Genomic DNA, 18,037 nt, shown 5'->3' with positions numbered 1-18,037 from the left:
ATTCACATGATTTGGTCATAATTCTTGAAATTCCTGGCCATGAATCATTGCATAAGGGCGCTGGGTTAAAATTTTAGTATAATCTAAAAGAGCTCTGATAACGTAAATATCAGGTCCTTCTGTCAAATCTCTTCCAACCTCAGTTTGCTTATCTTTAAAATGAAGAGACTTGAGCAAGTACACATTAAGCTGCTGGTAGCTACCATACCATGCCAATGAATGTTTCCTGGAATCAGCCACCCTGCATGAGTGGTTCCTGTGTGCTAGGCACTGGATAATGGTTTCCTGTGAGTGCCCTAGAGCCAGCTTCCTGGTGCTGCACAGCTCAGAGGTTACATGCTAAAGGAGCTGAAAAGAACTAAGATGAGCTGCACAGAAGGAAGGAGCACTGGAGAGGGTGCCGGGAAGTAAGATGCTGGCTGTAATGACATAAAGCCCTTCACATTCTGTGAACATCTTTAAAATGGCCTGGGATGATAGGCTTTGCAGGGGCAGAATCTCCCAACTGCCACACACTTCATTTAGTTAAAGCTGGCCAGCCTGGCAACCTTAATCTCTTAGGATAACTTCTCCTTACATTAAAAGGCTAGAAGTCCTAATTGCAGACGCCCGAACTATCTTAGCATATATAGCGAAGCAAAATCTTGATTGTGAGCAAAAAGAAAAGTGTTAGGTAGAAGAGAAGTATGAGTAATTCCTTTAGCACTGTCGTGTCTTTGTTCAAGTGCTGTCTACTCCTGTGTTGGAGGAATGTGATGGCTGGTTCCAGGGTAGCAAAGCAGAAAGTACAGGAGTCCTGCTACGGCAGGCCAGTACATACCTGACCCGCGGAATAGAAGTGTAGTATTTGTTCATTCTGACTGCTCATTGCTTATGGTATGTGCCAGGTATGTTTCCAGGACTTAGAAACTCAAACTTGAGAGGTTCTAAATATAATTACACACAGAGGCACACATACACATGCTTACATAAATACATATGAATGGTATGGTGTTATCAGTATGAGGAGTTTTAAATAAGCATAAATACATGTTTGCATTTTATTTTCCATCAGCAAACAGTTATTGATTGAGTCATATCACAGTAAAACAAGAGGCCAGTGGCTAGGGAGATGGCTCATTTGGCAAGTTACTGCCATGCAAGTGTGAGGACCTGCATTAAAATCCCAGTACCCAGAGAAAGACTGGACCTGGTTGAGTGTGCCAGTAATCCCAGCAAGGGCAGGATGGAAGGTAGCAACTGGCAAATCCTTGTAAGTGCCTGGTCAGCCAGCGGGAACTGTGAAGGGACGTTCCAGAGGATGACTCTCCCAAACTAAAGGTGGAAGATACCTGAGACCAGCACCCAAAAGTGTTGGCTGATGACTACAGACATGTATGTGCCAGCACACAGCCCATTCACACACTACGTGGAAATAAATAAGTAGATATGAGAAACTAAATCGTGTGTGTGTGTGTGTGTGTGTGTGTGTGTGTGTGTGTGTGTGTATTACCTATGTTAAATACTTGCTGGTGCATACTCAGAAATGACACTTTAACCAAGCAAGCAAATGATCAAGAAAAGTCTAGATTTGTGATCACATGTTTGTGAGGATATATTGTTGGAGAGAAAGGAAGAAAGGAGAGGAGGGGTCAGAAGGTAGAAGAGAGGAGAAGTCAAGAAGAACAGTGTTCTTAAGGAACCCTACTAATAGGTGCTCCCTTTTTCCTCGCCCCACCTGATCCGTTTTTTCTACAATGAGAAGCACATCAGGTGACAAACTGACCATTCAACTCATGTCAGACAAGAAAGAAAAAATGATGTGGCCATTAAAAACACTATGTTGTTATGAATATCGACCCAAAAATACTCAATAAAATTCTGGCAAACCGAATCCAAGAGCTCATCAAAACTAATCATCCACCATGATCAAGTAGGCTTCATCCCAGGCATGCAGGGATGGTTTAATATATGGAAAACCATCAATGTAATCCATTATATAAACAAACTGAAAGATAAAAACCACATGATCATTTCATTAGATGCTGAGAAAGCATTTGACAAAATTCAACACCCCTTCATGATAAAAGTCCTGGAAAGAATAGGAACTCAAGGCCCATACCTAAACATAGTAAAAGCCATATACAGCAAACCAGTAGCTAACATTAAACTAAATGGAGAGAAACCTGAAGCAATCCCACTAAAATCAGGGACTAGACAAGGCTGCCCACTCTCTCCCTACTTATTCAATATAGTTCTTGAAGTTCTAGCCAGAGCAATCAGACAACAAAAGGAGATCAAAGGGATACAGATTGGAAAAGAAGAGGTCAAAATATCACTATTTGCAGATGATATGATAGTATATTTAAGTGATCCCAAGAGTTCCACCAGAGAACTACTAAACCTGATAAACACCTTCAGCAAAGTGGCTGGGTATAAAATTAACTCAAATAAATCAATAGCCTTCCTCTACACAAAAGAGAAATAAGCTGAGAAGGATATTAGGGAAAAGACACCCTTCATAACAGTCCCAAATAATATAAAATACCTCAGTGTGACTTTAACCAAGCAAGTGAAAGATCTGTATGATAAGAACTTCAACCTCTGAAGAAAGAAATTGAAGAAGACCTCAGAAGATGATCTCCCATGCTCATGGATTGGCAGGATTAATATAGTAAAAATGGCCATTTTACCAAAAGCGATCTACAGATTCTATGCAATCCCCATCAAAATACCAATCCAATTCTTCAGAGAGTTAGACAGAACAATTTGCAAATTCATCTGGAATAACAAAAAACCCAGGATAGCTAAAACTATCCTCAACAATAAAAGGACTTCCAGGGGAATCACTATCCCTGAACTCAAGCAGTATTACAGAGCAATAGTGATAAAAACTGCATGGTATTGGTACAGAGACAGACAGATAGACCAGTGGAATAGAATTGAAGACCCAGTAATGAACCCACACACCTATGGTCACTTGATTTTTGACAAAAGAGCCAAAACCATCCAATGGAAAAAAGATAGCATTTTCAACAAATGGTGCTGGTTCAACTGGAGGTCAGCATGTAGAAGAATGTAGATCGATCCATGCTTATCACCCTGTACAAAGCTTAAGTCCAAGTGGATCAAGGACCCCCACATCAAACCAGATACACTCAAACTAATAGAAGAAAAAGTGGGGAAGCATCTGGAACACATGGGCACTGGAGAAAATTTCCTGAACAAAACACCACTGGCTTATGCTCTAACATAAAGACTCAACAAATGGGATCTCATAAAACTGCAAAGCTTCTGTAAGGCAAGGACACTGTTGTTAGGACAAAACGACAACCAACAGATTGGGAAAACATCTTTACCAATCCTACAACTGATAGAGGGCTTATATCCAAAATATACAAAGAACTCACGATCTTAGACTGCAGGGAGACAAATAACCCTATTAAAAAATGGAACTTCAGAGCTAAACAAAGAATTCACAGCTGAGGAATGCCGAATGGCTGAGAAATACCTAAAGAAATGTTCAACATCTTTAGTCATAAGGGAAATGCAAATCAAAACAACCCTGAGATTTCACCTCACACCAGTGAGAATGGCTAAGATCAAAAACTCAGGTGACAGCAAATGCTGGTGAGGATGTGGAGAAAGAGGAACACTCCTCCATTGTTGGTGGAATTGCAGACTGGTACAACCATTCTGGAAATCAGTCTGGAGGTTCCTCAGAAAATTGGACATTGAACTACCTGAGGACCCAGCTATACCCCCTCTTGGGCATATACCCAAAAATGCCCCAACATATAACAAAGACACATGCTCCACTATGTTCATAGCAGCCTTATTTATAATAGCCAGAAGCTGGAAAGAACCCAGATGCCCTTCAACAGAGGAATGGATACAGAAAATACTATGGAATATTACTCAGCTATCGAAAACAATGACTTTATGAAATTCATAGGCAAATGGAGGGAACTGGAAAATATCATCCTGAGTGAGGTATCCCAATCACAGAAAAACACACATGGTATGCACTCATTGATAAGTGGATATTAGCACAAATGCTTGAATTACCCTAGATGCACAGAACACAGGAAACTCAAGACGGATGATCAAAATGTGAATGCTTCACTCCTTCTTTAAAAGGGGAACAAGAATACCCTTGGGAGAGAATAGGGAGGCAAAGTTTAGAACAGAGGCAGAAGGAACACCCATTCAGAGCCTGCCCCACATGTGACCCATACATATACAGCCACCAAACTAGATAAAATGGATGAAGCAAAGAAATGCAGGCCGACAGGAACCGGATGTAGATCTCTCCTGAGAGACACAGCCAGAATACAGCAAATACATAGGCGAATGCCATCATTAAACCACTGAACTGAGAACGGGACCCCCGTTCAGAAAGGACTGAAAGAGCTTGAAGGGGCTTGAGACCCCATATGAACAACAATGCCATCCAACTAGAGCTTCCAGGGACTAAGCCACTACCCAAAGACTATACATGGACTGACCCTGGGCTCCAACCTCATAGGTAGCAATGAATAGCCTAGTAAGAGCACCAGTGGAAGGAGAAGCCCTTGGTCCTGCCAAGACTGAACCCCCAGTGAACGTGATTGTTGGAGGGAGGGCGGTAATGGGGGAAGGATGGGGAGGGGAACACGGATATCGAAGGGGAGGGGGGAGGATTAGGGGGATGTTGGCCCAGAAACCGGGAAAGGGAATAACAATTGAAATGTAAATAAGAAAAATACCCAAGTTAATAAAGATGAAAAAAAAACACTATGTTGAGGGCATTCACAGCTGTGAGAAAGAACATTTACAGAAAGTCCTTCCACTGAAGAAAAAATTAAAGTCTCAGGGATATATATGTGTGTGTGCGTGTGTGGATGTGTGTGTGTGTGTGTGTGTGTGTGTGTGTGTATTATAATTTTTTGGTCAGAATCCCCTTCCAAGAAGTACTAGGCTGTCTCATCTCAAACTGCTTCTCTTACCAAGGAAGCGGAAGCGGTCACCAAACCATGGGTGAAGTATAATTATGCTACCTCTGTGAGACAGTGTAGGAGCAAACATCTGCTGGACTGGATCAAGAAAGCCACGAGTGCAGCTAGCCTAAGCTGTGAATCATCTGCGGATGCAGATTAAAGGAGCTGTGCTGTGTTTACCTTTCCTCCTATTTTCTTTGTAATCGAGAAGACTGGCTGTTAACTCTGGCACTACGTTCTGAGGGGATGGATGTATGGATCTCAGGCATGGACTCCTGATTTCATGTCGCCACACACAGCTGTAAAGCAGGTAGATGGTGATAGCTGACAATGGTTCTGATGTCTGCCTCCTCCTCCCTGCAGTACTTGCTTTTGTTTCTAAGGATAAGTAGAAAGCATCAGATGTGTGTCAGCTAAGGAAGCAAGGCCTTGAGTTTTAACTTTAATAACAACAGAGAAGAAAGTATTGTAAGTTTTATTTCCAAAAGAAATAAACTTCATAACCGCCAGCTTTTACTTTGTAATATTTGTATTTTCTTTTCAATTATATGTGTGTGCACATGAACACGGAGCCAACGGAGGCCAGAAGGGGGCCTCAGATCCCTTGAAGCTGGAATTACAGTTGGTTATGATTCACCAGATGTGAGCACTGGGAACCAAGTTCAGGTCCTCTGTACACTGTCTGCTCTGTTTGTCACGATTACGTAATATATTTCATGTCTGCCACCATTCTTGACTGCTTTCTTAGATCAAGGTCTAGAAAATGGTACAAAAAGTCTAAATATCTATGCTGGAAATGTATGTTAAGAGTCTATTTCTTTAAAACTTGGGGTTTTTTTATATTTTTATTTCTTTTTTTTTTTTTCTGTCCATTAGAGAGCAGAAAGACAGACTCGAACTATGGATTCGGCTCAGTATGCAGAGTTCTGTGAAAGCCGACAGTTAAGTTTCTGTGAGTAGACATCTAATTTCTTGAACGCATGTGTGCTAGACCGTGACATGCTCTCTGTTTCTTAGGAGCTGGTGCGGTCAGTGCATGCATCCTTACAGTCATTACAGAAATAGCGTCTGCACGGGGGAGGCCTGAAGACCTTGTTATACAGGTGATAGTGGTCAGAGAGCTAAAGCCTCTGCACACAGAGACAGCGTGGGACTATTCTTATGGCCTCTGTAGTCAGAACACTAACTGGTTCTTACTGTTCTTACTCCAGTTTCCCATTTCTTAGTCATGCTCACTGAAATACAGTATTGCTGACTGCACTTGACCCATAGTGACCTTTAATAGCCATGACATTTAAAAGCCCCCAATATTAATTATCAGCCCCACACTCCCTTTTATGCACACTCACGTTACCACACAGTGACATCTCAGTCATGTGCTTCTCTTTGTCGTTAGCCTCCTACTGCAGCATGTGCTAAGTGCTAGCCAGAGCCGTGAGTCAGTGCTTTTGCCAAGGGAGTGACCTCACAGTGAAACCAGGGTCTTCCTGTCACTGAACAGCAGCTGGGGAAAAGCGCTTGAGACCCTAACCGTGGGTCAGACTGCATCAGCCCTGCGATGACTAGAGCTCTTGGGGGAAAGGTCAAAGAGAAAGCCCAATGAAGAGTCCATTTAAAACTGTGACACAGTCACACATGACCCTGCTCTGAGAAGTTATAGAAACAATGATGTCTTTAAATGAAAAGCAACTGTGTGGTCACGATAACCATGTATTTGACTTGGAAAAAGAAAATTAGAACAGCCTTTTAGATCATGAAGTGCAGATAAATGACACAGTTCAAGTCTCACTGCCCCATGCCAGCATCAGAAAAATATAAGAAAACATGTTTTGGAAGATTTTTTTTCTAACAAAATATATTTTCCAATCTGACTAACAACTTGGCATGAGACATCTGTGAAGCATTAAGTAAATGACACTTCAGATCACGGCAATTTCAGCAAATGAGAGGGTTTTGTATGGTAATTTTGGAGTTTAAATACGGCATTCAAGTATTTTATAAGCATAAATCTCCAGCTCATAAAGTAGCATTTAGTGCAGTTGAACTATTTTTTAAATCATATTTTAAACTGAATTCACAAGAAAAAAATGGAAGCCCTGTTGCACACTGACACTGATGGTCTTGGTCTTGTCATACGTCTTTCGTTTGAAAACTGGGTTTTGTTATTTTTCTGTTGTGTTAATCACACACATAAAAAAAAACCGCAAGTAGGTGGAACATAATCGTTTCTCCTTCTGATAAAATACAGAATAAGCAGCATATTATGCATAATTTTCTTTTCTGTGGGGGAAAAGATTGTGTCCGTTAAGAATATTTGCTCTTGCAGTATCCACGGAGGCCTCATGTGAACCTGGGGGAGGACCTGTGTCCTACAACAGAGAGCATCCGTGTGCAGGTGGAATGTGCGGCTCTTCCTGTGTCTCAATCCCAGGGCACAGGGGCTGTGAGCTGCCTTCTCAAGTCCTGTTCATAGCAGGCCCCACACTCAGTGGTGCTGTGCACACTGCGTGACCTCCAGGCACACTGAGGCACATTACACACACACCCATACCCCACCAGACAGACAGCTGTTAAAAAATGCAAAGAATGGACGCTAGCGTTTCACTAAAAATGTACTTCTTTAGTCATTTGTTAATGTGCCCTAGATATGGTGAGTCTGGTAACAGCGGGAATTTTATTTCCTGGGAAAGCAATGGCCACTTAGATCTCTACAGTCCGAGCACTCCCACTCTTGCAAAGACATTGCTAATTCTCTCCCTCATAGGGCAGGGCTGAAAACTAATAATGATCCTTCTCTTACCTGAAAAGCAGGTAGCTTAAGTAGTCACCGTGTGCCTCTGTGTTCCTAGTGCTGTGTCAGAGGCAATGGAGGAGCAAGGTCCATTTTATTGACCTTGCCAAACTGCTGCCTCTCAACCTGAACTTGAGAAGTGTTCCGCAGATGCTGGACAAGCGCTTGTGAGCCATGCAGCTGGCTGCATGGAATGCTGTGTGTCAGAGCCTCTGAACACTGGTACTGTAGAGAAATAGCTTTAAGAGGGATGATCATAATTCTGCCACATTTGACAGCTTAGGACATGAGGATTAAAACAGGGCTTCATGTCCTCTGTGATTTATTTAGAAGAAAACTCTCCTGTATGTGGAATACATGAGAATTCTGACTAGAATCAAACACCATGCTCTGAATTGTTGAGACTTTCACAGACCAGTAAGGCCACATTCATCCCAGGATAATCAAGGTTTTGTTTTTAAGATTCCCTTACAGATCTAATAAAATGTATACTATCTGTCCCTTTCCCTCTAAGTTACTAGTTAGATTAGTAATGTCTAAGCAAGTCCAGTCAGACTCTGCTTAACTTTGGGGCAGTTGCAGGCATTTCATGAAAGGACCGTGTCCTGCCTAGTTCCATATGTGCATGGTCCGATTAGGTGCCCACGGATTTGAGGCACATTCTCTGCTAACAAAGAACTTATACCATGGTCTGAGAAATCTGTGCACACATGAAATACTTGTGGCCATTTCCATAAACGATGTGAGAAGTGTGCCTTTTCCATGGGTGTTCCGGATTGGTGTGAAGGAAGAGGAGGGGTGGGGAGCAGACTGAAGAGCAGCGCAGTCCGGGGCCGGAAGGGCAGTAAGCTTGGTTTGCAGAGTCAGGCCTAAGAATCCGGATGTCTCCATAGCCAGCAAAGGCGTAAGTATGGGTTATCTCAGGCTAGCCATGCTTTGTTAAGTTCTCAGTTCACAATTTCGAGCCTATTTTAGTAGTAGTAACATTTTGAAAAGGATTGGGAATATAGTTTCTTTCTCTGTCTTCCTTCATCACAACTTTTCCTTCCAGAATTTTATTTCAACAAGAAAAAGTTATGTGGAGAAAGCAGCTTTTCTCTGATGGCAACTAAAACTCTGGCCAATGGTAACATATTCTGAAGCACTGTAAGAATGCACTGTGAAAAGGTCTGGTGCAAACCTGCCGTCCACCATAGGGAGAGAGCAAAGTGAGAGAGAGGGTGCGAGGTACCTACCATGCCGTCCACCAGAGAGAAAAGATCCAAGTGTCAGGGACCTGTGGAAAGCAACCATTCATTGTATTGCTTCATAACCAAGGGTTCCAACTTGGATTTCTTGGGACTAAAAAATTTAGATGTTTAAAATCTTTCTAACCATTACTTCTATGGGTGTTATTTCTTCTATGCAGTTTTCAGGAAAAATATTTCCAATTTCTGACAGTCATGTGAAGGCTAAAACATATTAAAAATTAAAACTTTCCATTCTCTTTTGAATTAATAGCCAAAAAAGCGTCCAAATTTCGAGACTGGCTGGACTGCAGCAGCATGGAGATAAAGCCCAATGTTATAGCTATGGAGATCCTGGCGTATCTGGCGTATGAGACAGTGGCCCAGGTATGAGCCTCAGCTGTCAGTGCAGCGCTCCTGCCGAGTTCTACCCCGTGACCATGGACAGCTTTTTGATTCCACCTGCTACTCCAGCTGGAATGAGAACCCCATATAAGTTTTCTTCTGAGACACATAAATTCTAGAATTTAACCCAATTATGCTCCTTTACATCACTGCTCTCGGGGCTATAAGCTTTTAATTTGTTTTTGTAATTTTGCATTATTATTTAAAGACTCTTTTGTCTAGACCTGCACAGACTTAATCTGGTTTACATTCCAACTTGAGGTGTGGAGGGGCTAACATGCCCCACCCAGCCCTGAAGAGTTATTGACAATTGACAACTTCTAAAGAAGGGAGAATCGGTTTTCTTTAAGGTTGTGATCCCAATAGGTTAAGCATGCTCCAGTGGGTGGCCCCACGCCCAGGAGACTGGGGTTATTAAAACAAATGGGGAGGGGGAGAGGGGACGAGATCTGTCTGGGAGGAGTTAGAAGAGTTGGGAGTGAACAGGAACTAAATCCATTGTTTGCATGTGTGAAATTCTCAGTGAATTAATACAAATGTATTTAAAACATCTGTCCCTTCAACTGTATCCTAACTGTTACGGAATTCATGTTGAACTTTCACATCCTCACTGGACTCCTTCAGCAGCTTATTTCTGAGCTTTGAAACAAGTCTGTGAAGCCTCTGAGCACCTGAGATGTGCAGATAGCATCTTGGCACCCCAGGTGTAGTTCACTCTGAGGGTGGTCCGGGCCACAGGATCAGCCTGTTAGCCCCTTTTGAGAATGGAGACTCCTAGAATAGCCTAGACTCTCAGTGCTCACAGCCCAGAAATCTGTATTTAAATTACTAGTATTGATAACAAAATGAAGTTTGAAAACTGCTCCCTTAGAAGCCCACACATGTCTTCTGTTTTTGTTTTTGTTTTGTTTTTCAAACATTTGATTTGAGATTGTGAGTTGGTTCCGTTACTAGTCAGTGAGAGGCTGTGCTCATGCTCAGTGGATGGGAGACAGCATCAGCATCAGTACCATTCTGAGCATGTTAGCTACTGAGTGCCTCTTCTCCGACACTGACGGTTATCTCCACCGTGTGACTTTATCTGTTACTTTGCTCTTCAGTTGGTGGATCTGGCTCTTCTTGTGAGGCAAGATATGGTATCTAAGGCAGGGGATCCCTTCAGCCATGCCATTTCTGCAACCTTCATTCAGTACCACAATTCTGCTGAGGTGAGTATCAGAAAATCTGATGCGAGCACCTCTGTGCTTTTGTTACGTTTACATTAGCGCTTTGAAAAGATTGTGTAGGATTGCATAGTTTTAACTTGGCGACTCCTAATTCATTGACCATTTACACAAGTAATTATCGAGTATTCGCTGTGCCAAGCCTGGAGGATGCTCTTGATGTAATGACCTTTTTCACCCTTTGGCCCCATTGTCTTTCCTAACCTTTAAGTGACAAATATATGGGTGCAGAGCATGTCTTACTTTGAGACGTGTGAAATGAAGAACTTGTCTATATACTTACATGACTTTCCATTTCATTTGCCAGTTTATTTCAACAATTTAGATTACCACAGCTCCATATATCTTCAGTCTGAAGACTGACTCCTTGTCAGATCTGTTTGTACTGCTAGGACTCTTTCTGTAGGGACTGGAAAATCTCACCAGCTGTGACCGTTTGCATAACCGTGCACCACTCTCAGTTTCTAAAATATTCTCTACTAACACCATGCGCCTGACAACCAGAAATGAAACAGAACCTGTTGGATACATTTGCCAATATTGGAGTTTCTTAATAACAAAGTCAGCACTTTCCTATCATTCGTGATAGTGACCGTAGGGAGAAAGAAGATGGCTTAGACTCACATCTGCATGTGCAGAGTGAGTTCAGAACAAGCTGGCTGGAATGTAGACCTTGAGCACGGCGAAGCCCACTTACTGGTCCACATCTACTTCCTGTTGCTGTCCATGGGTGAGGATGTTGGCTCAAATAGCATCTAAGATGTACTTGGGGTGTGTTTTACGGCAAGGACCTTTTCAGGTTTCTGACAAATCTGTAAATCCCTTTCCGGGCATGCTTTTATTTTTATTCAATTTTTTAGTGTAACTTTGTGTGTTTTAGAACCATTCTATCAGTCTAAGGACTCGCCGTGGATCCCGAGTTATGACTTCTTTGCTACAATGTGTAGGACTGTACTATGACATGTGCCCATATAGCATCTTATTAACAAGCCAGAAGTCAACCCAACTTCCTTTCATAGCCCTTGGAGGATCATATTGGCTTGAAATCCAAGTAGGAATTGAAGTGTTTATACCCATTAAAAAGGTCATACATCATTATCAGTCACCATGCTTTGAAAAGTTCCTAAAGCTTACTTAGTTGATTAAACACTCTTTATTTTCTTTATGTTTCAAACCCCAATTATGATGTCAAAGAGCGCCCTTTGCAATGTCTTTGATGCTTTATGAGTATGTGTATAGTGTGCTTTCCATTAACATCAGACAAATTTGTTGTAACATTTCTAATTGAGGAAATTTACTGTGAACATAACAACCTAGTTTTCCCTTAACATTCAAGTGATTGCTTGCAAGTCTCAGAAAACACCCCCAACATCCCCATCCCTCTTGCTTGGTTCTCCAGGGTGGCCGAGCCGCCCTGGGCAACTGCTCAACAACCACAGGCGCTCTTCCCAGCTACAGAGCAGTTGAAAAAAAACGTCCTATGTGCACTGGGTTTCCTGGACTCTCTGGGGGGCTGGAGCATGAGTCTCAGAGAACATCCTAACAGACTGTCAGTGTCAGCCTCAAGCTTTTTCCTGGCCTGGCATCCACCCCCTCTCCCCTGTGACTGGTAGTCAAAGTAGACATTCATAGAGACTGTCTTCCTTCCTGCCCTTTATTACCTGATAAACACAGAGATAATGCCCTGTTAAGGCAGAATTCTCACTCATCAGCATTGCAAATCAGCAGCCAACAGGAAGGATTGTGCCAAATACAGGCCAGCAGGGCATCTGGAGAATGATAGGCGCTGAGTCCAGGGAGATCACATGATTTGTAAAACAAACAAGCAAGTATGTGAACAAGCACAGAAGTCATGTTAGTGTATGCTGGCTTCCAAATGAGCAGTGGAGAGAATCAAAATAACCCTCTGTGTTGTGTGCATGTGAATGCTCTGGTCAGAATCAAAGTGCTGAAGGTCTGAGAACTGGTGAGGGAGAAGGAGAAAGAACGTTCTGGGCCTCAGAGGCAGCAAAAGAACAGTTGAATGAGGGATAGAAGTGGGTCTGGTGAAACATTAGCGAGAGCTAACAGGAAGCTCTATTTAAAAAGAACTATAAACCCGGATTGTATAGACGACTTAGAATTATCAAAGACTAGCTCAGGTCTTGGCCACAGGGTGATATGCTCAAAGAGATGGTTTTGGGAAATCCCACATCAGTGCCAATGTACTATGTCACCAGGTCGTCTGGGTTCATCTTCCCTAAAGAGGCTCATCCTTAAACACTAACTGCCTATGGGACTGAACTGGCTAAGCTCAGCTTCTAGCACTAGACTAGCAAATGTAATGTGAGAGCAGTGGTGAGGCTCATATGTTCTAGATCTTTTTTCACATATGATTTACACACGTGTAGACATGATCTCTGGGAGTTATACAGATACTCCAAAATACATTCTCAAAAATTGAAGATCTGAAACAAAACTGATCCCAAGCGTTTTGGACAAAAGATACTCAACCAAAATTAGCTTTATCCCTTCTTGTTTGATGGTGTGTCTGTACAGTCTGATCATGGAAATACTGTTGAGACTGGTACCTGAATTGGTCAAAGGGTCTGCAAAGTCTTTCACTGCACTATAGAGAATGGTTAGTCCGTGGAGAGCTGTGGTTAGTGTCATTAGTGGAATGAGGAATGTGTATATGAGACTATTAAGGAAAATGACTCTTCAGGAAAAGTCCGTGTAGAAATTCAGGTATCCAACGGAGTTAACAGAATTCTCAGAAGCAATGGTTGAAGAATTTTTATTTTTGTCTGAATAATTAGATTAAAAAATATTATGACTAGAACTTTAGAGGAAAGACATCCATTTCTATGGAATAGATAAGAATAAATATTTAAGCTATAAATAGAATTAAACACAAACGGCAGTCTCCTGTTGCTAAGAGGTCTGGTCAGTTCATCTCAAAGCCCTGTGTCTTTGTGCAGGGGTCCTCCTGTTTGAAGTCCAGCCCAGACTCTCCTGAGAACACACCTCCTCCTACACCAACAGCTCCCTCTTCTGGGTCCCAGCATGCAGGTAGAGCTGCGTCTGGCTCCCTGGGGAACGGGAGCACAGGACAAGACTCTGCCAAAACCAAGCAGAGGAAGAGGAAAAAGGTCAGTGCCTTTCTATCTGTGTCTTTACTTATTTTTTAATAGAGAGTGGAGAGGCTCAGAAATATTTTTTTAGAGATATAAAGAATGTGCTATGCTTTTTTTTTTCTCAAAGCTCAAAACTTAAGCAGCAGCCAACTATACATCCCCATAGTCATGGATCCAGTCAGACCTGAAAGGACTGTTACACGCTGTTAGCGCTCTAAAGGTGTGGGGCCTGGAAGAGTGGAGCTGATTAATGAGACAAACCAACGTCTCATGTGATAGCTAACTTTGTTCAGAACATCAGGCAGTTTATACTGAGAGGACTCGCGAGTAAAGTACACAACCGCGGGGACAAGCTGCCCATTGCAGATCAGTCACACATGGCAAAAACATGCATTTCTGAGGCATATAAACAAATTATGATAGCCAGTGGTAATGAATCATCTGAGGTAAACTCAGCCCTGCCCTCTTCACCTGGAAGGGGCACAAAAGCATGAACAAGGAACAGTTTCAAGTTTGTGAAGAACTGAGGCCACAAGACTCTTGTCTTGGTTTCTTGGAGTTTTCTTACACTCACTCAGAAATCTCACATGACTCCATTTTGAACTGCATTCCAACACTGTGCATAAAACAAGATACTTTTCGTTTCTATATAAAAAGAGAAATTGAGAAAATTCTAGTGCGAACACCATACCTACACTCTATACATACAGTGGACGTTTTACTATAATTACTATGCCAACATTTATTATATCCATCCAGTCATTCCTTTACCCATCCCACAGTTCTTCTCTCTCCCCCACCCACGACCCCCAATCCCAATCCCCATCTCTCTCTGCTGTTATCAGTGACTTTACCATAACTGTTCTAATACATGTGCACTGGTGAGGAACTTTGTGCGTAGGGAGAAGGTTGTACCAACTGTAAGAGTTCTGTATGTGTCCTATGTAATAGCTAGCTGCTGCTTTTCATGCATTTTCTCAGCTTGTGGCTTACCATTGACTGTCTTAATGGTATCTTTTTTTTTTTCTTTTCTTTTCTTTTTTTCGGAGCTGGGGACTGAACCCAGGGCCTTGCACTTGCTAGGCAAGCGCTCTACCACTGAGCTAAATCCCCAACCCCCAGTGGTACCTTTTTAAAGGTAGAGTTTCACTTTGCCTCCCATACTGACCTCATGATCCCCCTGCCTGAGCCTCTCAAGTGCTGTGTGTGTGCAGCCGTGCCTGCCTGCCCTCTATACTGTCTTCTAATAAAGACACAGTGAATTTCTGCTGAAGTCCAGTTCATCCTTCTCCAGCTCCGGGGTCGTGATGATAGTCTCCTCTCCTTCTGTAGGCTTTATGTTTTTAGAGTTGACATATAGTTCTGTCAGCGTGTGCAAGTAGCTTATATAATATTCTGTATAAGCTGAGGGCATATGCAGGACTTTTTAAAATTGTTTTATGTGTATGTGGGTTTCCCCTGCACGTATGTCTGTACATCACATGCATGCAGTGCCATTGAAGGCCAGGGTGGGTGAGGGGTCCCCAGGAACTGTAGTTAGAGACCTTTGTGAGCTGCCATATGGGTGCTGGGAATCTAGCCTGGGTCCTCTAGAAGAGTATCCAGTGCTCCTAAGCCCCAGGCAGCCTCTCCAGCCCCAACACACTCTGTTTTGATGCATGGATTTCTAGTCACTCAGAACCATGGCGGCTTTGTTCTGAGTCAGGTGGCTGCGTATCTAGATGATTTTTTTCAGGGCTTCCAACTGTTTCACTGATTTATCTGTGAGGTCTTTGTCGGTGTCTCCATCTTGATTACTGTTGCCGTAACGCCAGGTGCTGTTCTCAGCTGTGTGGTGTCTGTGTCATTCAACTCAGATTACGTGCCGCCTGCCAAGTGATGGTTTGGTTTCCGTTTTTCTGAAAGTATCTGTTCTTTTATGCCTGAAACATATTTCACTATTGATCGGTTGCCTCTCTAACATTAATTACTATTTTTTGGTGAGCAAGCAACTTTCACGTTTTACATTATTCAGGAATCTTTAACTGTAGGTTGATCGGTTTGTCTTCCAATATTTGAATTTTGCCGTTCCACTGTCTGGGCACCCACTGTTTCAGATTCTAAATCAACATCTGTAGTCTCTGCTACTCGGGTCTCTGCATGCTTTCCTAAGAACGTGCAAATGAGCTGCAGCTAACCTCAGAACACGTATGCACAGCCGTTCTTTATCATTTCAGAAACTCTAGGAATTTTTTCACTTGAATTTTTTTTAAACACTTCTTTCTTGATCTTATTAAAACTATTAAATTTGGAGTATTTCACAGTCTAGGTTTTCTATTCTGTATCTGATTTCTACTAAATTGGAGATCATTCATATTAGAAGTAATAATTTTTCATGTTAAGAACATTAATTATTTCTCTTTATATATCTACACACAACTTTCTATGGTCAGCTGCTTGTGTGTGTTGTCAGTTTCTCACTGAAAATGTCTCACCATCAGTTATGGTGGCATAATTGTGCAATTCTTTATGTGGAAAAATAATATATTCTCTCAGAGATGTGGAACTACCAGATAAGAGAAATAACTTTCAAGGGACAGTTTGGACAGCAAACTGGCTACAGTTAAAGATTCCTGAATAATGTAAAATGTGAAAGTTGCTTGCTCACCAAAAAATAGTAATTAATGTTAGAGAGGCAACACATCTATGTGTGTATCTTTCGCATATGTCTCATGTTAAAAAAAGTCACTGTCATGTTCAGCGGGTAAATTACAGATGATGTATACTCTAAGCATTGTGTGTGAGAAATCCAAAGATTGGCTCTTCAGCCGGTTCCGTGGTTATCTAACCTTGGATACTCTTTGTCTTTACTCCTATTTACTAAATGGGGTAAACACTGGAAAAGTTAAAAAAAAAAAAAAAAAAAGATGATGTTTAAAATATTTGAATTTTCAAATTCAGTGATTCCTTTCTAACTTTGCCTTGATTAAATTCCAATTTCAATATCTGTAATTCAAGATAAACTTTGACTAATTATATAGGGTTATCATTCTAGCTATAACCATCTCCCCAAAACTGAGATGAGAAAATTATGCTATGTGTACTATGACTTTGCATCAAAGTGCACCCACATTGGCCTCAGACCTCAACAGGATGAGGCCTTGAGAGGGCCACGAGCTCAGCAGCCCCAGGGAAGCACCCGATCCAGACTGCATGGTTGGTGGCTGGGCACAGGGACCCTACGCTCTCACCATGCTTCCTGTTAGGGGAGTTTTCACATGTAGCATAAGACCTAATGGACCAGTGTAGATGGAGAGAGGACAGGAAGCAGTTGCCTGAGACTCGGGCCCTGAGACCCTGAGTTAGATTAAGAAACACGGGGCCCTCTTTACCTTGTACAGTTTTCATCTTAGAATCAGAACAGGCGCAGGCACACACACCTCTAGGGATCCAGGGCCGACAAGTTCCTGTAGACCGTGACTTCCATCTCCCATGGTCTGCTAAGGGGTTTGTGCAGTAGTCGGTGGAGGAATGTGGAGGACCCTCTAACGCTTGAGCATCCACTGTTTGCCATCCGTCCCTGGGTGAAGAAACACATGGTGTATGGATGCAGCCAGGAGGAAGAAGACCTGACATGTGGCTTTGCCATAGCCCTGAAGGAGGTGAAGCCTCTCTGTGGAGCCCACAGACACCTCTGCTAATGCACTCTAGGCAGCAGTGCCCTGTGATGGTCAACATACGCTGATTTCTCTTTTGGAAATGGGCAACACCTAACATATGGGGCCGATGAGAGTGGAAAAATGAACTGATAAATAAACCTAATGCTCTTCGTGTGTTTTGGCATATACACAAGTCTTGGTATACCTTTAGTCTTATTCTTCCTAAACAACTTTGAAGATTAGAAAATACTACAAACACTACTGATTATAATTTCTAAACATGGAATAAATCTTTAATGTCAGCAGACCCTAAGCACCTTGGTAAGAAGCTGGATATTAATAAAAGGTCCATGTTGAAATGGGAAAATAGTGTGAGGAACATAAACCTTAAGCTCCCAGTGTCTCTTTCAATGAAGCTCAATGAGCAAACCAAGATAATAGAAGTGCACGTGATAACTTCATTCACCTTAATGCTAGCAGCTGCTGAGAATGGCATTTGCACAAAATGTAGGCTTCCAATTTTTATAAGGGTAAAGTTGACTCCCATTTTTTTAAGGATAGCATGAGTCAGTGTATATTGTCTCCACACTTACAAATAGCAGTCAAGAGGGGTGGAGATGGCCCAGTGGTTATTCTTACAGAGACCAGGTTCAAACTTCAGCAGCACGTGGCCACTAGCA

At 42.2% G+C, this 18,037-nt stretch overlaps 1 protein-coding gene across 3 annotated transcripts in view; it reads left to right on the top strand.

The window, feature by feature from the left end:
* The window catches only part of Supt3h (SPT3 homolog, SAGA and STAGA complex component), a 326,190-nt gene that overhangs the window by 242,763 nt on the left and 65,390 nt on the right, over positions 1-18,037 (top strand). For all 3 annotated transcript variants that reach the window (XM_032900679.1, XM_032900680.1, XM_032900678.1), the window contains exons 7-10: positions 5,835-5,910; positions 9,250-9,362; positions 10,481-10,588; positions 13,564-13,734. In XM_032900679.1, the coding sequence (XP_032756570.1) occupies positions 5,835-5,910; positions 9,250-9,362; positions 10,481-10,588; positions 13,564-13,734 (468 nt within the window). The remainder of the gene's footprint in view (positions 1-5,834; positions 5,911-9,249; positions 9,363-10,480; positions 10,589-13,563; positions 13,735-18,037) is intronic.

Source organism: Rattus rattus, chromosome 4 (genome assembly GCF_011064425.1).
Source record: "Rattus rattus isolate New Zealand chromosome 4, Rrattus_CSIRO_v1, whole genome shotgun sequence".
Taxonomy (NCBI): Eukaryota; Metazoa; Chordata; class Mammalia; order Rodentia; family Muridae; genus Rattus; species Rattus rattus.
Note: the sequence above shows the minus strand (reverse complement) of the source record. Positions and strands in the feature narration are given on the sequence as shown.